This window comes from Suricata suricatta, chromosome 11, assembly GCF_006229205.1.
Source record: "Suricata suricatta isolate VVHF042 chromosome 11, meerkat_22Aug2017_6uvM2_HiC, whole genome shotgun sequence".
Taxonomy (NCBI): Eukaryota; Metazoa; Chordata; class Mammalia; order Carnivora; family Herpestidae; genus Suricata; species Suricata suricatta.
This window is the reverse complement of record NC_043710.1, coordinates 96,974,583-96,993,832: the sequence shown is the minus strand read 5'-3', so window position 1 is coordinate 96,993,832 and position 19,250 is coordinate 96,974,583. Positions and strand designations below refer to the sequence as shown.

Sequence of the window (19,250 nt, the reverse complement as noted above, 5' to 3'; positions counted from 1 at the left end):
CAACTGGACGTGAATCACTTTGAGTCACATAATCATTGCAAACATTCTAACGTGAATCATTTGTATTGCATTCTTTCCACTCAGTTCAGAGGCGTCCTCAGAGAAGAAAATACAGAGAGTGTATATGAATAAGGTACTCAGGAAATATGCTTTAGAGAGGAAAGGCTCGCAAGTGAGGAGAGGTAGGCACTGGGGAAAACTCGGTTCACTTGAGATTTTGATCCAGTTTGCCCCAAGGAAGAGCCATTTGCTAACGTGTGAATGCAAGAAATCTTTTTGAGGTGACTGCTAGGAAGCCCAACACTAAATTCACAGCCTACCTCCAGCGTGCAAAACTTGCACCTCGGTTTTTATTTTTCTGCCCCTATTTTCCTCCTACATTTCCCCGCAAATGTTTCGTCTTTTTGTATTGCATGCGTTTTTGCAAGCCGCTTCCGTTTCTGTAGGAAGCCAGCCCCCTGGATATCTGTTTATTTAGTCATGCAGCATGTACCCCAAACGCGCACCGGACAGCAACCTTCGCTGTACAGAAGGTGGTATCCGTTAGACTCCACTGGGTTTATAAGGTGATTATAAGACAATGACAGATTTTTTTCTTGTTTTCTTGCTACACTCTTTTAGGTTTTCTGAGGCAGGGGAAGGAAGAGGGAAGTGTGCAAAGATTCACAAACCTGTGCCAGGTGGTAGTTGCTCCTTGAGGTCCTGGGGGTGGCTGCAAATAGGGAGGGTGCGGCGGTGGAGAACTTCAGAGCCGTGACGAGGAGCACAGCAAGGCCAGATGCCGGGAGCACCTTCATCTCCTCCGGGCAGCTCGGCAATTATATTGGTCCTGGGGAGGGCAGACTGCTTTCGCCCTTCAACCTGGAGCTGCTTTTATAGCGTCCAGCAGGTCTGGGCCCTTGGAGGGAGGATGACTCATGTCTCAAAAGGTAATTATATAGCTCATTGCTCTCCCTGATGACGGGGTAACACACCCGGACTTAAGAGTTGGGGAAAGCTTCATTCTTTCTGATTTACCGAGTCGCAAAAGGAGAAAAACAGTTGGTTTTAATGATGTTCGTCAGCTGCTTACACAAAGTGGGGTAAACCGGGTTAATTTTAATGCAATTCAATGGAAACATTTGATGAGTCTCCGTGAGGGGGGTCTTTTTCCACTCTGATGACAGAAGAGGTCAATCCTTTGAACAGTTTAATTTGTCCTTGGTAATTCTGCCCCCACCCCCCAAAACTCCATCTCATCGCTGGCCTCTTCTGCAGCCACATTTCTCAGTAACGAACTCTGGTCGTGATGACGGTTCTGGGCACGTAGGATCCTGAATTATCAAGGAAACATTACATTATACTGTGCTGACTTAGGCTGGAGAGCAGACTGAAAGCTGTGTGAAAACTCTTGACTAAGTTGATGCATGAGATCTGTGTTAGCTCATCGAAACGCTGGACAGAACTACCCGTTCTCTGTGCACTCCGGTTAACTGGGATCGTACTCTTTCCTGGCTCTGACTAAGATAGACGTTGATCTAGAGATGGCGTGGAGAAATGGTTTTTATGGTGCAAAGAGCACTTTGGCATCAAAGTGAGATTCAATTTTGAGATACTTCCTAGCCATGTGAGTTTGGGCAGGTTGTTTAACCTCCCGGAACATCAGTTTGTTTGCTGTTTTATCTGCAAAAGTCTGACAATACCATGTGTGAGCTCAGCGTTATAGGAGAGGCACAGCATACAGTATGGTGTCTGATGGCCACCTGGCATTGGGGGGCATAGATCCAAATCCCAGTCTGACACCTGTCCATATGACTTTGAGCAGCTTATTTAATCTCTTCCTGTGGCATTTCCATCTGTAAAATTGGGGAAAAGAGATATACTTTGGTGGATTGTCACAAAGGAGTAAACCAGGTCAAGAGAAAGTTCTTAGCAGAGTGCCCAGTGGACATCAGCTCCTACAAAATAATGTTTGAGCAAACTCTCTACGTTGAGGCCAGGCACCTGGAAGGTTTGACAAATGGATTGATGGTGGCTTCATCTGTGATCCCCAAAGTGTGGTTCCTGGACCAGCAGCATCCATGTCACCTGGAAGCTTGCTGGAAATGCCAACTTGCTGAATCAGAAAGTCTGGAAATGGGGCCCGGCTGTCTGTGTTTCCACAAGCCCCTGGGTGATTCTGAGGCATGCTACAGTTGGAAAACACTGGATTAGTTGAGCAAATAGTATTGCAGGATGTGGGATGGAATGAAAAAATGTACGAAAAGTGCCAAGAATATCTCAGTCACAGAAAGTATTCAGTACTGCCCTGGCCGTCCAGAGCAGTGATTTTTAGTGGTGATGCACCTCGTCTTTGAATGTCATTCTTTAAGTTTGTTGCACATAATTTATTATTAATACTTGTTAAGCCACAAGAATGTATAAATGACTAGCCTTCTACTTAGACTAGATTCAAGGTTATTCCCATAGTGATCTTGCTTTCTCTCTGTGGCTCAATTGCATTCTGAGATTCTCTCCTGTGTGGAAGGGAGCAGCCTGTGTGTGGGGTCTAGGGAGTAAGCTGGGTCCTGGATGAGTGTGTGTCACACGTGTGAGCATCGTCTGTCAAGCACTCTGAGAACGCACTCTCTTGTGTAACAGAAGGAAAACCAGAGACCGTCGACTCACAAATTGTAAGCTCCTCAAAGACTGAATGATACAAAAGTCACAATCAAGTTCATTTCATAAATCAATGAATGGATGTACAACACATACTCCTGGTCACTTTTGGTCTGAGGAGAGGAAAAGATTTCAAAATTTGTATTTGCAGCTTCCTGCTCTCCCACACCTCCATGCAGCTGCCCACATCAAAGAGGAAACTTGCTTCTGATTGGCTGTCTTGTTGGCTTGTCCACTGCCAGGCTCCTGGTTCTCATGGTCTCAGTCTCTTTCCGTCAGCACTCAGAGTCGTCAAGAATTGGGTGAGCAGGCTGGGCTTGGGTCACATGCCCTCACTCTCATGTGCAGAGTCAACAAGCAGGATGGCCTCGAAGCTTGGTGTCCAGCCAGGAGGCAGGACATGCTCCAGAGAGACCACTGGCCATACATGTGGCAGGGACGGCTCCCAGGGAGGAAGTTCATGCTGGGGGCCAAAGAACTAACCAGAACCAAACCTGGAAAATGTGCATCGCAGTCTGGGAGGCTGTCGGCACCACCTCCTGCTTGGTGACATGAGGAGAAACCCATCTCACAGGACGTGGAGAAGATTCAAACAGCTAACGGTTGCTTGGCGCTCAGGCCGGGTCATAAATGGGAGACTCCAGAATAACTTTTTGCCACAAATCACAGAAATTTCCCAGAAGTATTGGGATGGGTGTTGGGGCCCAGCAGGCCAAAAAACCTCCTGCAGAGCGACCTTTGATGGCCAGGCCTGCTGGACACAGGAGAATCTACATAAGCGACCATGGATGCTATGCCTCCGGGGCGCAGGAGAAAAATTTGGGATTTTTCTCATTGCTTTGCAAAAGCAATGAAGGCATATACCTTTAAGTTTTGAATCAACTTGGGTCAGTTAGTGGCACCTGCTTTCCCTTACTTTATTTCTGTTCCCAGCTCATTGCCTGCTGTGGGGGCAAACACAATCCTCTGTCTAAAATTAACCCCTTGAATGAAAAGCATCTTGCCCAGACATAACTGCTAAAGGACCTTGAAGAAAGGAAGATTCTTTGAGACACAGACTCCCTCATTCTTGTTTTTTTACTTCTGTTCTCACGGCTGTTCTTTCTTTTGTGATAAAAAAAAAAAAAGATCCTTCCCAGAGCATGTTTTTACTCTCTCAAGGACCATAAGCTTTGTAATCATTAAAGAGAAAAAAAAATGTGTAAACCCCTATGGCATAAACGACACTGACTTTCTTAGTAAAGTGTGGCTTTACCACCATTCACGTTGTCTGTCTTTCTTTCCTATAGATAGTTCGCTGACACCAACCACCTACTCAGGGACTGTTCGACTGGGGTGCGTGGGCTGGTCCTCCACAGATGGGTTAATAAAAAAATGAATTTGAGATATTTTCTTAGTTCTAAGATACCATTGTTCATTGGGTGGAGCAGTTGTGGGCACAAATAAAGCATTATGTTGTTAAATGTGTACATTGATGTTGTGAGTCTGTCACCGCTAGAATGTAATTTCCATGGGGATCTGGACTGTGCTTGTTCTGTCCCCAACTGTCTCCCAAGTACTCAGAACAGGGGCTGGCACAAAATACTTGTACCATGAACAGTTGCTGCATGTTGGAACCCATGAATGAGTGACTGAATCACTAACGTTGATAAGAAAATCAAGATGGGCAGCTTTCAAATCAAACCGAGGTGTGTGACGCTTCCCCGGGCGTCAGAACTTCTAAACCTGTACCGTATGCCAGGCTTTGAGCCAGCTGCCCCATGCACAGTTTTCACACGACTTTAAGGCATCTCAGGTTGTTTTTTTTTAAATGTTTGCTTGTTTGTTTGTTTGTTTGTTTAGAATCCCAAGCAGGCTCTATGCTGTCAGTGTGGAGCCAATGCAGGGCTGAATCTCATGAACTGAGATCATGACCTGAGCAGAAATCAAGAGTCAAGAGTTGATCACTTAACCGACTGAGCCCCCCAGGCCTCCCAAGACATCTCATTTGTCAAGCAAAGTGGGGTCTCCAAGACTTTAACCGAGACCCACTGGAGCTCAGAGCCGGTGCCCCTGACAGTCACAGGAGCGTCCGTGCCCCGGTGCCTGTGCCCTGCAGCGTCCAGGGGCACCCAGGACTCCGCGCTTGACAGGCGGGCCACGTGGCTCCCCGGGGCTCCTGGGTCTGGCCTCACAGAACACACGGTCAGCCTGACTGCCCAGGTCCCCTGCGAGGACCGCATTGGCGGTCACTGCAAACAGTCCAACCTTTACCCTCCTTTCTGTCTTTTCATCTCCAGTAAGTAGCTTTCATAATAAATCACATTTTTGGATTTCCAAGTAGTTCAGTCCCCACCCATGGGGCTGGCTTCTACCTCCCCTCAGCCCCCACCCAGCTCACCACAGTCTTCCTTCCAGACCTCTTGGGGAAATATATCCCACTTTGAATGCCGACTTACAAAAAATAGTCACTTACTTGTGATTCACGCAATACTCTATTTTGTAGTTGTATTATGACTTTTTGAGGTTTAGAAGTTTTTATTAAGAATGGAGAGAAACAACTGCTCTTCTGAATTTCTAAGTAAACAAATATTCTAGAGTCAGATGGAATAAAACTAGAAGAAACAAAGTGTATTTGAAATCGCAGTCTACCCTCAGAATCCCATACAGAAAACAGGCAAATGATCTGACACCGCTCATAAGAATGAGCATCTCAGAGGGGGTGTGGGGAGCTGACTTGTGTGTCTACGGGGGGAGGAGGGGCGAGGGTTCACCGAGAAGAGGAGAGGAAAGGGGGAGGAGGGGAGGGGAGGGGAGGCCAAGAACAGACTTATTTATACTGCGCATGAGTTTGGCTGCGGAGAAGGAAACATCTAGGAATTATTAAGCATTAAAATGAGCTATTGAAGAAGTTTGTGAACTTGCCCCCAGGAGTCTTTGACCACAGGACAGAGATGCTTTGAGGAGAGGAAAGGGTTGAGTTACGTGAGGTTCTGCCTGTGGCTTGGGTGGATGTGGAGAAGAAGGATTTTTTTCAATTTATGTATTTACATACCCAATTTAAATATGTATACATAAATAGAAATAGGCATATATAAAATATAAATAAATGCACTGTTCAGTATATATTCAATAATTTTTTCAATAAATTCATAATGTCATTCAATCACATCCATGTATTTCATTTAATTCATACTCAATTCAAGACCATCAGTCACTTTTTAGGCACTGGAAATACAGAGATGTGGCACTGTTTCTACACGGTCGGAGCTCAGATCAGCTGCTGCAGTAAGACCGTGACCTTGGAGCAGACCTCAGAGAAACATGGACCGACTCTGACAGACACATGCGCCTTCCCACTGCAGGTGGGCAGAATCCTTCCAAAAAGCAATCACGCGATACATACTAAAAGCCATAAAAGGGACTGTGCTGTTTGGGCCACATTCTGTCCCTAAGGATTTCCACTAAGAAAGTCACTTACAAGACTAGAAACAAAAATGTTTATTTTACATCTCGTTATAGAGCAAAAACTTGGAAACTGCCTCGATGTCTAAAAATACAGAAGTGGTTATAGAAGTTATGGCAACTCAATGTGGTATGATTTAGTCATTAGAAATAAAATAGCGGTGTGTGAAATATTAAAAGAATAATTTTAACCAAAAGAGCAAACTACAAAATTGGACTAATTCGGTACTAGTTTGCTAAAGAAAAGCATGTGCTTGTAAGCAAACAGTGGGAAGGAAATGGGCAGCACCGAAATCAGGAGCGTGAAGGTCAAGGACTTTCTCTTTAACCATTCTCGTACAGTTTCCTTTAATGCCTTCACGCATTTTTAAAGACAGGAAGTGGAATTTTGAACGACTGTATCAATGTACTTTTTAGTTTGCATTTGAGGACACAAAGACCTGTGAGGCGAACTGGGTGTTTCTCTGATGCATTTGTTCGGCTGTCCCGCATCTGCGCGCTCTGTCTATGCCCGGACCAGGCTTGGTGCTGGAGGCACAGAAGGTAAACAGAAACCTGTTCCTGCCTGCCAGGGTCTCAGAGCCTCCACAGAGACTTGGGTGTGAGCTCAAAATAGCCTACCGTGTAATTAGGGGAATAAGAGGGTTATGTGAAGGTCCAAATGAGAGCAGAAGAGGGAGGACCTGTTTGTGCCCAGGCCGTTGAGAGTGGGAGGGGTCAGGGTGGGCTGTCCACGGAGTGGGGTTAAGTGCTGCCTGGCAAAGGAGTGGATCAGGTGACGGGTGGTGGAAACCAGCGGGGAGTGATGACAAGAGGGGGAGACCTCACGGAGCACCTAGTCTAGGAAATTGCCCGTGTTTTTACGCACCAGGTGATCTGGGGGGAGATGGGACAGGAAAGACCCGTCATTTGGAGGATACCTCTCACCCACAGTTCTGATGATGAAGCAGGAAGGCAGAGACCAGGTCCAACCCACGCCGAAGGTCCAGGCCGCAGGACGGAAGCGAGGCTCCAGGGCTCAGAGCCGGATGGTGGTTGGCAGGTGTGAGCAGGTGCCACCTCGCAGATCTGGAGCAGCTGCAGGGGCAGCCAGGCTTCGAGGGCTTGCTGAGTCTACTGGAGGGGCCTGGAGAGGGGTGCACAGGGCGGGTCACTGTGGCCGAGCTGAGGCTTCTACGCATAAGGGTGTGTGATGGGAAACCCTGGGGGGCTTCCGGTCTGGGAACACAGGACTGGGTTTGCATTTACAGAAAGGCTTCCCTGAGGAGGGGTGAGTAGGGATGGGGGGAGGGGGTCACGGAGGAGGGTGTGGGAGGCCCAGCCCAGGGGGCTGACGGTCATGTGTGGCTTAGATCATGAACCGTGAAGGACACGTGTGTCCGCGGAGTTAGCATTTAGTGTGTTCTTGTGCAATCCCAGGCCGCCAACATGAGCGTTTGAGGTTGAGAAGAAGCCATGTTCAGAGCCCATGTGGGGGGCGGGGTGGCAGGAGCCCCATGAGGGCACAGTCCACCTGCCTGGGGCTCTGGAGCCAGTGTGCTGAAGTAGAGACACATTTCAGTGCCCGGGTCAGCAGTTTCTGCCCATGGTGCCTTTGGGCGTTTCCTTTTCCCCCTGGTTTTGTCCACACATAAACGTGTGAGCATTCTGAAGGAACTACCACCCTGTCACCACTTCCCGCTCTTGGATTTTCTGTGACTAATGTCCCAGAATGTCTGCTGAGTGTCCTCCGCGTGTGCCGGGCATGGCTGGGCTCAGGGCAAGGATGCAGAAGGGGGCATCGGAGCAGACATTTGAATGTGCTGAAAAAGCGAGTCTCCTGACCATTTAGGGGGAAGAACGGCCCAGGCACAGGGAAAAGTGACTGCGTGGTGTGTCTGGGGAGGAGCCAGGAGGGGGGCGGAGGCTGGAGCGTGGTGAGTGAGGGATTGTGGAACACGGTCCATCCGGCCTTGAACCCCAGACATCGGCAGCAGGCTCTCCCAGCAGGCAGCACCTGAGGGCTTTCCAGCAGATGTGCCAGGACCTAATGTGTCGGAGCGGGGTAGCTCTGACTACAGGAGGGCTGCTCTGTGTCCAGGCCAGAGATGGTGGTCCTGAGTTGTGAGACTGGTGGTTGTGGAGGGGTGGCCCCCGGACCAGCTGCATCCACACCACCCGGGAATTTGTAAATTCTTGCCCGGCCCCAAACCTACTGACTCAGAAACTGGTGATCCGGGCCCAGCAACCCGTGATTCAAGAAGTGAGCTGGGAGATTCTGACATGTGCATGAGTATGGGGGCCACTGGCCTTAAGTACGATGCAATTGTGAGATCTGGGGCACGCAGAGTGTGTGGGGTGCTGATGGCAAGAATGTGGCATGAACCACGGGGTGAGAGTGAATTCTGCTCCATCCGAGTAAGGCGTGAAGGGAATGCAGAAAATGCTGGCCATGTTGCATCAGTTTCGGGCAGGCAGCCTGGGTGTAGACTCTAACCACTTCACCAGGAACTGGTGCCCAATGTCTCCGAGACATGGATCTGGGTGCAGTCACCCTGCAAGTATAAGGGGGATTTCCTGGGTCATTTCCCTGGGAAAAGGGGTACATAAATGACAAGGTTACCATGAGGGCATTTGGGACTCAGCCCCACTGAGGACCCCTGAGGCCCTGTGTGAGCACCCTTCAGACCTGTGCCCAGGAAGGACGAGGAAGCTGGGCGAGTTAGCCATGCACCCCTGAGGTTGCTCTTGAGACATTCCTTTTTGGGAGCATGCAGACTGTGTCCCACGTGACTGTGTCACTCACATACCCACCAGGTGTGCAGCTCTGACCAGAAAGACATGGGGACTTCTGGTACCTCCAATCCAGGCAGCCTCTGATGCAGGCTGAGGGGGAGGAGGGAGGCACTGACGGTGGCTGAGACACAAACTTGTCTGCACCTCTACCTTCTCATCTGGAGGAGAGTGGTGAGGATTGTGCACCTTTGTGGGCATGTTCTGAGAGTTAAGGGTCAGGGTGTGCACAGCTTCTGGAGCTGTGGTCACATACCAAGCCCTCAGTGGATGTCAGTATTTTCTGCCAAGACAGGGAGGAGCAGGGAAGGTGTGAAGTTGGGGGCCAGAGAAGTGGGAGCTCCGTGCAGGATGTTCCATGTGATTGCAGGTGGACAGTGGGGCACATCCAGAGTGGGGAAGTTGACACCAGAGACATGAATGTGGGAGGCATGAAGTGTAGGTGATGTTCAAGCCACAAGAATCGCCTGTGGAGAGTGTAGGTGGAGAAGAGAGGTAAGCAGCTTGACCCTAACGTTAAACAGGTCTCTGCTTGCCTCTTTCTAGAAAGATCTTGAGCTTCCCTTCCCCTGCCTTAAAAAAATAATTTATTGAGTTTCTTCTTTCCTCCTCCCTCCCTGCTTCCTTTCCTCCCCCCTTCCTTCCTTCCCTCCTTCTTTCCTCTCTTCCCTCCTGCTTCCTTCATTCCTTCCTTCCCCAAAAACCATTAAAGAAGGCCAAATGATGATAGTAAGTTGGGAAAGACAGGTGTGAGCAGGAGTCAGGGCATACATAATGGAGGCAGTGAGGCCACAGCCCAGCAGGCTCCAGATTGGCCTGATCCAGAGGACTAAGATAAGAGGGGCCAGGTTTTCACTGTCAGAAAAAAGGCACAGATATGCAGGCAAGCTTCAATGAAGCCAGAGAAGATGGGAAGTAGAGTGTTGGTGTGAACTCCTATGACATAGAAATAAATGTGGAGCTAACTGTGCAAGGGTGCATGTGCACACACACACCCATGTACATTTCCATCAGTGTCCACAGAAAGGGAGCAGGGATACACCCATAACAACATGCACAGCTTGCACCCAGATTTTGTTTCCAAAGTCACCTCCATTGAAGGAAGCAGGGCTTCTGGGAAATGGCAGAGACTGGGTGGGGGGAGGGATGAAGAGAAGAGCCTGGAGGATTTATGGTGCTAGGTAGTAAGGAAGTGCTCACGCAGTGATGGAGGCACATCTAAAGGACTCAAGGCGGCTTGTTGGAGCCTCCTTTGGCCAAATCTGGGACACTCAGCATCAAAATGCATGATGATAGTGATGGGTTGTAGTCCACTGAGTGAAATAGGAACCCATGAGTCTATACCGATATAAACACACAAACTGTGAGAGGAAGAGAAAGCTTTCCCTCCAGTAGAAAGCCAACTACTAAATAAACACAAAGGGAACAATGGTTGAGGAAATAATCGTTTGGAAGCCATCTTAGTGATGATTGATGGAGGGATGTTAAGAGTAGTGGGTAAAAGTGGGTAAAGCAAGGGATCTTTACCTAGTTACAAGGTGTCATCCCACAAAATGTGTCTCCTTTACCAAGGGGGAAAGTTACCATCACCTCTAAGGAGACAAATGGACATGACGTGCCACCCAATAGGTGGCAAAGAAAAGAACAGTTTCTGTAACACTCTGGCCGACAATACGTAACCTGAGCCTGTTCATGGGAATACAACAGGCAAACCCAAACTGACAGACTTTCTATAACGGCTGTAATTATTAAAAAATGTCAAGGTCATGAAAGTGAAGGAAAGGCAGAGCGCTGTCCCAGATTGGAGAAAATAGAAGGAACAGTGCCACATGGATCCTTTGCAGGAAAGGATGTCATTGGCACAACTGACAGAGTTTGGATGAGGTCTTGGGTGAGAGTTCTTTCTACTATTCATGCGACTTCTCTAAGTTTGAAGTTGCTTGAAAATTCATAAAAAATAGTCATCTAAATAGTTCAGACTCAGTTTCCTATGCTGGAAGAATAGGACTCAGATGCACACAGTAGGGCCTACTTCACAGTGTTGCTCTGAGGAGCTAATTAGAGAGTAAGAAAGTTATTTATAAATTTAAACTGTTGTATCAACCAAAGAGAAGGAAAGTGGGATCTACTTTGACAAAAAAATTTTGTTAAAGATTATAAACAATTGGTAAAACCACCCATGCAAATTACCCCAGCTGTGCTTAATTGTGAAAGGGAAAAACCTGAAGATAAGTATAGATAAGTTAGAATTTTGTGGTTAATTAAGTGCTGTGATTAATCTCATTTATACGTAAAAGATAGGATCTTTATTCATAGAAAACATTTCTTCTGATCTCCTTTAAATAGGTATTGGAGAAGTACTCAAAGATTACGGATTTGAAAGGATCCCAAGTCACCAGTATAAATATTAGTTTAGCCCTGGTCTTGCCCTGAGTGGGGAAGGAGAATTATACAATCTCTCAGATTCCCAGGGAAAATTACAACAGTCGGAAATGTACACGTAGCAAGTCCTTCTAAATTAGGAAAATTAACAACATGTTTCTTTATTTTCTGAATCTCTAAGTATCTCAAAAAGTTGTATCATGTTACATAGTAAAAACAAGAAATTCTGAGCCCATTTGTACAGAGATGAACCATTACCAGGCTCGCTTGCTGCGGCCTCACCCCCAACATTTTAACCTTTGCACCATGTAGAACCCATGTCCCTGGGCTGCTTCTTAGTCTCCTTAATCTATGTCCCTTTCTTTATCCAGGCTTTGAAATGGTTCTCTCCAGGGTTCATCTTTAAAAAAAATTTTTTAATGTTTATTTATTTTTGAGACAGAGAGAGACAGAGTGTGAACAAGGAAGGGGCAGAAAGAGAGGGAGACAGAATCTGAAACAGGCTTCAGTCTCAGAGCTGTCAGCACAGAACCTGATGTGGGGCTCCAACCCCCAAACCGTGAGATCATGACATGAGCTGAAGTCGGGCGCTTAACCTACTGAGCCCCCCAGGTGCCCCTCAGGGTTCATCTTTAATCATCTCGCTTGAGTGTTCACTCCTACATGTGCTCATTTTCTGTGCATGGTCTTTGGGTGGCCTCACGAGCCATTGAGATATGCTGGGCTGAGCACAGGCTCCCATTTTCCTGGTTGCTTCGAATTGGTCCAGGAACGGGCCATGTGTGAGCCATTTCCCAGGATTAGATCAGTTTTCCAGGATTACTGGATTTTGGATTAGAGACTGAGCTCTTTCTGGGAATAGAGATGTGAGGTTCTGAGGCCACTTGTGGCCATATCCCCCATGGGGTGGAAATGGCAGGTGGCTGTAGGAGGAAATGAAACAGAGGCATGCACACGTGTGTGTGTGCACATGTATGTGCGTGCACATGTATGTGCACACGCGTGCATGAGAGAGAGAGAGAGAGAGAGAGAGAGAGAGAGATAGAGAGAGATTGAAAACCTATAGGGTTGGTCCGTAGTAGCCAGTACTCACGGAGAGAATGGTCATGGTTGATTCATCAGAACCCACATTGTGCTGGTAGGTACATATTTTCCTTTTCCTTTTTGGAGAGAGAGAATGAGAACATAGGAAGAGAGAGAGGGAAATTCAGGACTTGAACTCACAGAACTGTGAGATCATGACCTGAGCCAAAGTTGGACGCTTAACTGACTGAGCCACCCAGGTGCCCCATAAACCTCATTTCTAAATGGTGGTTTACTGGAACCTGGAAGCCAGTGTTTCTAATGTCCCGGGGTCTCTGAGTGGCCTCACTGTTTTGCCCTCGGGTCACTAACACACCCTCCTGACCCTTCCCCCTGTATTATGTCTTGCAACTTTCTGACTCGAACTCTGTCCTGTCACCAAGGTAACATTAGAAAAATAAGATAGAATCACATCAGCCTGTACATAAAACTTGCAAGGCTCACTGACCTTTAAGAAAATGTCCATCGTAGTCTGCGGGACATTCCTGCCCTGGCCTGGCCTCACCCACCTGCTTCCTGTTCTCCCTCCCTGTGGCCTCCGCTGCATCCGTGATGAACTGGTGTTGCCCCTGAATCGTGTCCCAGGCTCTAAAGCTGCCCTGCGTCTCCTGTTCCGTCCTCTCTTCCAGGGGATGCCCTGCTATCTGAGTGTCCATAATGTAACAGGGTCACGCTGCTGGGTCCACGACTGTCCCTTCCACCCTGCTCTGCTCCTTAGAAGGCTGACACCCAGAAATATGTTTGTTGACAGCAAGACATCCAATAGATTAACAAAACATATTTGTTGAGTAATTAACACATTTGTTGAATGAATGAACAGAATCACTGCGTACAAGTGGAAACAGTGAAGACTTCGTGTAGAAGAATAATACCCCACAGTCGTTCCTAGAGATTTGAGAAGACATTCAAACATCATACAGTTTGGAACGAAGGATTTGACTTTTGTGTTGTCCTTGTCAGAGTGATTTGTCCGTTGTCACAGACCAGGCTCCCCTGGGAGTGGACCTTGAGGTGGACAGTAGAGGACAAGAAGTTACTGGGGGTTGTGTGGGACCACCGCCAGGGTGGGGGGTGGGGAAGGAACAGGATTGGGCCAAGGGAGAGGCTGGGGTGATGCGGTCTCACCATGGTGGCACCCAGGGGCAGCTCTTGGCTGATCCGAGTTGGGGTATGGTTGTTGAGCCTCATTGCCTGCCCTCCCCACGGGCCAGTCTTGGGTGTCGGGAAAGGCTGACCACTGAGGGCTATCTGCTGCAGGGCCCGAGACAGCTGGGGACATCAGTGCATCACCAGGGGGACATCCAGATATCCCCATGGGCACTGTGTCTATGAGTTCTGGGGTCTGGGGGGTTTGGGCTCTGTGAGCACCAAGTGTAATAGGAAGGTGGGGAGTGGTCAGGATGCCCCAGGCTCCCGTGGACACAGCAGGAGTGTGTGTGGAGGCCCGTCAGCCAGGGGCGCACACCCGCCCCCCACCGACCTGAGCGCTGGAGCCACAACAGAGCCTTGGGTCTGGAGTCAGGTGAGCAGAGCCTTCCTTCCTGGTACGAAAGCACTGGGCTGGGAGCTGTCAGCCAGGTGGAAAATGCCTCTTCTAGGACAGCGGTGCAGGGAAGAGAAGGGGAGGTCGATTGTCCGATGACAGAGGCCAGAGTCCTTGGAACTCATGCTGTGGACCCAGTGTGAACCGAATCTGCTAATAATGTCTTAAAATACTTCCACTCCACCCTTCAATGCTCCCAGGCCCTTCATTATGTTTACTGCTTCTGCACAGAGAACAGAAAATATTGGATATTGAAATTCTACAAAAGCAGTCATTTAAAAATCTCCGGAGATAAGATTCGAGTGGACTTAAGTCACTGAATGTGACGGTTTGCATTTTTAGCTAAGGGAAATGGTGAGTAAAGCATAATGTTGGTGGCAGTGATCGAAAGGAGGTGCATATAAATAAAGCCTCATTGTCCTAAACCACATAATCCTGTGATTCCTGAGCTCACAGGGACACACCACAGACCTCCCTGAACAGTGTTCATGGCAATTACAAATGTATTTTGTGTTCATTCTGCTTCTCAAATAATTTTATTTTACTCTTTACGAGGAGAGATCTCTAGATCTCTCCATTCTGTAATCCCAAAGAACTTCTGTCAATAAATGGTTTCTTAAGACCCAGAGAATGGTTAAATGAAATCCTCATTTTGTCTTATAAGCCCTTATCCCTAATAATCTGGGAGAAATTAAAAGGAAACAGTTCAGTGGTTTTGCTTCACTTACAATTAACTAGGTTCTAACTGAGGGACACATTCCATTTTGGGAAGGACTTGTTGGTCTAAGACTCAGGTGACGTGTTTGTAAGAAAACAGCAGTGCTCACAAGCTCTTGCAGAACACCTACTTTTTTGGGCAAGTGTGTTTATGCACAGTGATGGCAAGTTTCAGTTCATTAAGGTATCGGATTCTCTGACTATTTGGAAACACACAAGATATGCAGGGGCCACAGCTCGGTGGTTTGGGGCAAGTTAGCCTTTCTGAGCGTGAGCTGCCTCACCATGGACAGAAGCTTCTGGAGCGCATTCCATCATGATGTATGAACTGAATGCGACAGGACGTGTAGACGGGGCACAGAGAGCTCTGCGTAGTGCTTGCTTTCATTACACAGCACGACATGTGCTATACATGGCATATGATGCACCATTACACATTATTTTCATATACAAGGCACAATTATCATTCAATATCATAGATTCTAATTACTCTAATCGTAAGATCTAATTTACCTGCAGAAGTCTCCCAATTTCACTCCCTTTTGACCTGGGTCCTTCACACGTGCTCAGAACCGCTAATGACATGTGCAGGGCATAATGAGTGCTTACAAGAGTACACTCTGTTTTTCTGCTTTTTCCTTCATTTTTCCGTTCCAATCTTTTAAACATATCCTAAACTTATCTTTCCTGCTTCCACCTACTCACTCTGCAGTTAAGAAGCATTCTCTTTGAGGACGCGGGATCATTTTTTCTTTTTTATTCTTTTTCTTGGGTGTCCCTATAGTCCTGGTGCTCAGGAGGTCCATGCCAGCAAAAACAAAGGGTGAAAGAATATGTGATCGGACTTTACAAATATCCCAGTTACTAGTTCACTTAACAGATGGCCACTTGCCTGGCACCAGTGACATGGTGGTAAACAGGACTTAGCTCTGCACAGTAGAAACTCAGGAGCTGGGCCAACAGGTAGTCCTACAAAACGGCAATTTAGACAGGGGTCAAGGGTAGATATGTGATGTCATTGTTGTGGGATCCTTGCAGATGTCAGGGCACGTTGGAATGGGCAGCCGGAACCAGGGTAAGGAGAGGACAGAATGAGTGGTCCCCTTTGTGCAACAATGTGACAACCCAGAGGTCCAGAGTCCACAGGACAAGTGGGATGGCAGGACTCAAGGCAGAAGAGGCTGGCAACCTGATCACAGGAGTCTGGAGCACGCCATGCAGCGCTTGAACTTGACCTTGGAAGTGAGGGATAAACATGAAGGGTTTAACTTCTTGACTTTTCCTGTTTGTATTTACTTCTTGCTGTGTTTCTAGTATCAAGAATAGAATCTTGGCTTGGTTGAAACTGTGCATTCCTGAGAAATTGGAGCCCTCGGGGACGGGAAGAAGCTGTTGGCGTGCGCTCCTTACCTCCCACCTAGAGTCCGCGTTTATAGCGCCCTGCCGGATTGTTTCTCGGGACCATCATCATCACACCAACGCACAATCCGAGAAAGAGGCAAATTGCCCTTGATGACATCTTTCTCTTCCCTTGATGTTCATCTTAACCTGATTTCATCCACACAAAATGGTGCGGGGTATCCTGTGTCTTCTGACCCCCTCCGACCTCTTCAATGGTGAGGCCACACTTTGGCTTCTACTGCAAATTAACCTGACCTCAAGGCTGGTCGCCTCTACAGAGTCCCTCTCCTACTCTTAGTCCGGGCCTTGTCTTCCTCTCGTGTGGGATTATCATGTATTGTCGAGGCTGTTTCTTTCCACAAGGCTGTTGATCTGGTCCTCGTGTTTTGATAAGAAGAAAACAGGATAGAATAGCAGACAGGAGACAAGGCTTAAGATTTGCAGTAGACATATTTCCAAACATTTTATATCAGGTAGCACTTTGACAAAACTCTATTTTGGTATGTTTATCTCCTTTTTTTTTTCAGTGATTTATTGTATTTCTGTGCCCCAAAATAGATTATGAGTTCTCTGAAAGCAGAAATCACGTTTCACTCACCTCTGATGTCCTACCCCCATAAGATGAATACGAACTGCAGAGAAGTGTAGCAAATAGTCATTCTATCAAATTATAGCAGCAAAATGATCAACTTGGAACCAGAACCATGTTCTGAACCCAGAAATATTTGCTTTTCCCCCCAAGAGAACCCAGGATCTTTTTTAAAATGCTAACTTGCAGTGTGAAGCAGTTTAGGGGAAGGATAGAAGCAGGAGCAGAGACGAAGCCGGCACTTTTGGGTATTGTAATTACACCTCACATCTGTCGTTATTATAGCTCTTCACGTGTAATCACGCTCCTGGTTCCACGAAATGTCGAGGATCACAGAACTCAGAAGGTCGCTAAGGAGACAGGAGTTTAAAGTTTTGCAAACAACTGCTTACCCTATAGTTTTCTTTTAAAATATCCAGGAAAGGAAGGACACATAGAGGTCCAGTTTGGTTTTTTGAACAAAGAATTTCTTTCTTTTGCTTTTTTAAAAATTCTAGTACAATGAACACACAATGCTATATATTTGTTTCAGGTGCACAGCACAGTGACTCGACAATTCTATATGTTACTCAGGGCTCATCGCGACGAATGTAGTCACCATCTGTCACCAAACAGCATCATTACAATATTATTAGTTATATTCCTATGCTGTCTGGGATTAAGAGGTACAGATTTATAGTGATAAAGTCATGAATAAATAATATTTTATTTAAGTCATTTTGGGTTATGGTGTAACCATCCAATATACGATTCTCCTCAGTTCTCTCTTTTTTTTGTTCCTTCTGGGAGTTCTCTGAATCTCTCTTTTTTTGGAGGGAACTTTAAATGTCTCTCTTCTCAACATACACAGCAACCAAGCAATCAGTTCTTGTTTCTGGAGCATGTGCCCCCAGGATGCGGGTCATTCTCAGCTTTGATGAAGATGTTTATTCCAGAACAAATGAGGTGCTTTCTCTAACAGTGATTTGGGTGACAGAGATTTTTCTTCATCTCATTACCTTTTCACATACTCTTCTAAATAAAAGAGTCTGCTCCTTCACTCTTTCAGCATAGTGCTTCCTTCCCAGAACTATGGCATGCCCTTGTTTTCTCTCTTGTTTGTCCTCTGCTCAGGTCAGTACCCCCCATCTAGATGTAGACCCAGAGCTGATGACAGGACAAGAGAAAAGGCCAGTCTGCTCCCAGTGGTAGGATTCATAGGTGGTTGCAAGTGTTGGTGACTCGGTTCCTGGGTTTGCACAACACCACCATTTGCAAACTCCTCCAGATCATTCTTGTTTTTAAGAGTTCGTTGTTTCCCCATCTGATTTCTAGGTTTTCCTGCTTACTCATTTTGTCCTCTTCTCAGAAAGAGTGGAGGAGGACTGTTGCTTTTTGTCCACTCTTCAAGGCCAAAGGATGCTGAAGGTCAACATCATGTATGAGCTGGTTGTCACCCCTAGGCACGCAGATTGTACCAACTCTGATCATTTGGTTGTGGACTTCCTGGCCTCCTGTCTTGAGGAAGACTTTCGATAAAAGTGATGGTGGTGGTACAAGTACCAGTCACTGTGTTAAAGAAGTGGAATTGGGGAGGAACTTTAGCTGTGGGAATCAAGAAAGCTTCCCAGAGAAGGGGGCTGTCTGGTGCCCTAAAGCACATGAGGGGGAAGGCCAGGCAAAGAGGGAAGGAATGGTAGAGGGAGAGGGCTCCAGGAAAATAGAACAGCAGCTTCAAAGGCCTCATGGTGAAGGAGAACATGGCCATGTTCAGGCAAATTTGTCAGTGTTTGGCACGGCTTAACCAGTAGACATGAGACTGGGTGGGTAAGGGATGAGCATGAATGGGACTTGTATGGTTGACCTTGCAAATCATGTTAATAAGGTGCGAGTGATGGAGGACCACTGAAAGATCTTAAGAAAGGGAAAGATATTAATTGTATTTTAGAGGGCTTACTCTGCCTCGATGTGAAAAAGTATAGGCAGTGGGACTCCAGTAGCCGGAAGTAGTGATAACCCAGTAGAGATGATGGTGGCCTGAACTGAAGAGGGAAAAAATTAGATGAATTTGACAAAAGTAAATTAGTATAATGGACAAATGGGATGTAATACACTGCCATTCCCATCATACTTGCAGTCAAAATGACATAACAAGACTTGACCCAAACCAGTGGAACTGGGGGCTGAGCAAGCTTGTGGGGGAGCCACAGTGAGGAGGAGGGGTTCCTGGGTTTCTTTTACCATTTGCTTCTGAATAAGCATAGCCTAGATGTAGAGTGACCAGCTTTCTGGGCATGAGAACCCTGCCGTGCATGTATTGTGGGATTGGACAATTGTCCTATAGGAGATGAGGGGCTCACCCAGATGATTCCCAGGCTCAGCACTGATCAGAGCACACCTGAAGGACTGTGATTAATTCTAGAATCCACATTTTATTCTATTTTTAAATGTTTATTTATTTATATTTTTGAGAGAGGGGGAGGCAGAGAGAGCAAGCAAGAGTGCACACAAGTGGGGAAAGGGTGGAGAGAGAGAATCCCAAGCAGGCTCTGCACTGGAGCCTCCAGAGAGAGGGATCTGAAAGTAGGAGGCACTCAAAACCCATCACACAAGGAAGAGGTCAAGAAAGTTAACTCATGAAGAGAAGATGCAGGTGGAAGTGCATAATAGCCCTTCTCAGATACCTTGGTGTACTTAAATGTG

The 19,250-nt window shown here is 47.0% G+C and overlaps 1 protein-coding gene across 1 annotated transcript in view; it reads right to left on the bottom strand.

Moving 5' to 3' along the window:
• MMP20 (matrix metallopeptidase 20) overlaps positions 1–797 on the bottom strand; it is a 50,864-nt gene extending 50,067 nt beyond the window's left edge. Inside the window, exon 1 of the mRNA XM_029915075.1 lies at positions 672–797. Coding sequence (XP_029770935.1) covers positions 672–797 — 126 coding nt within the window. The remainder of the gene's footprint in view (positions 1–671) is intronic.
• Between the last annotated feature and the right edge of the window lie 18,453 nt (positions 798–19,250).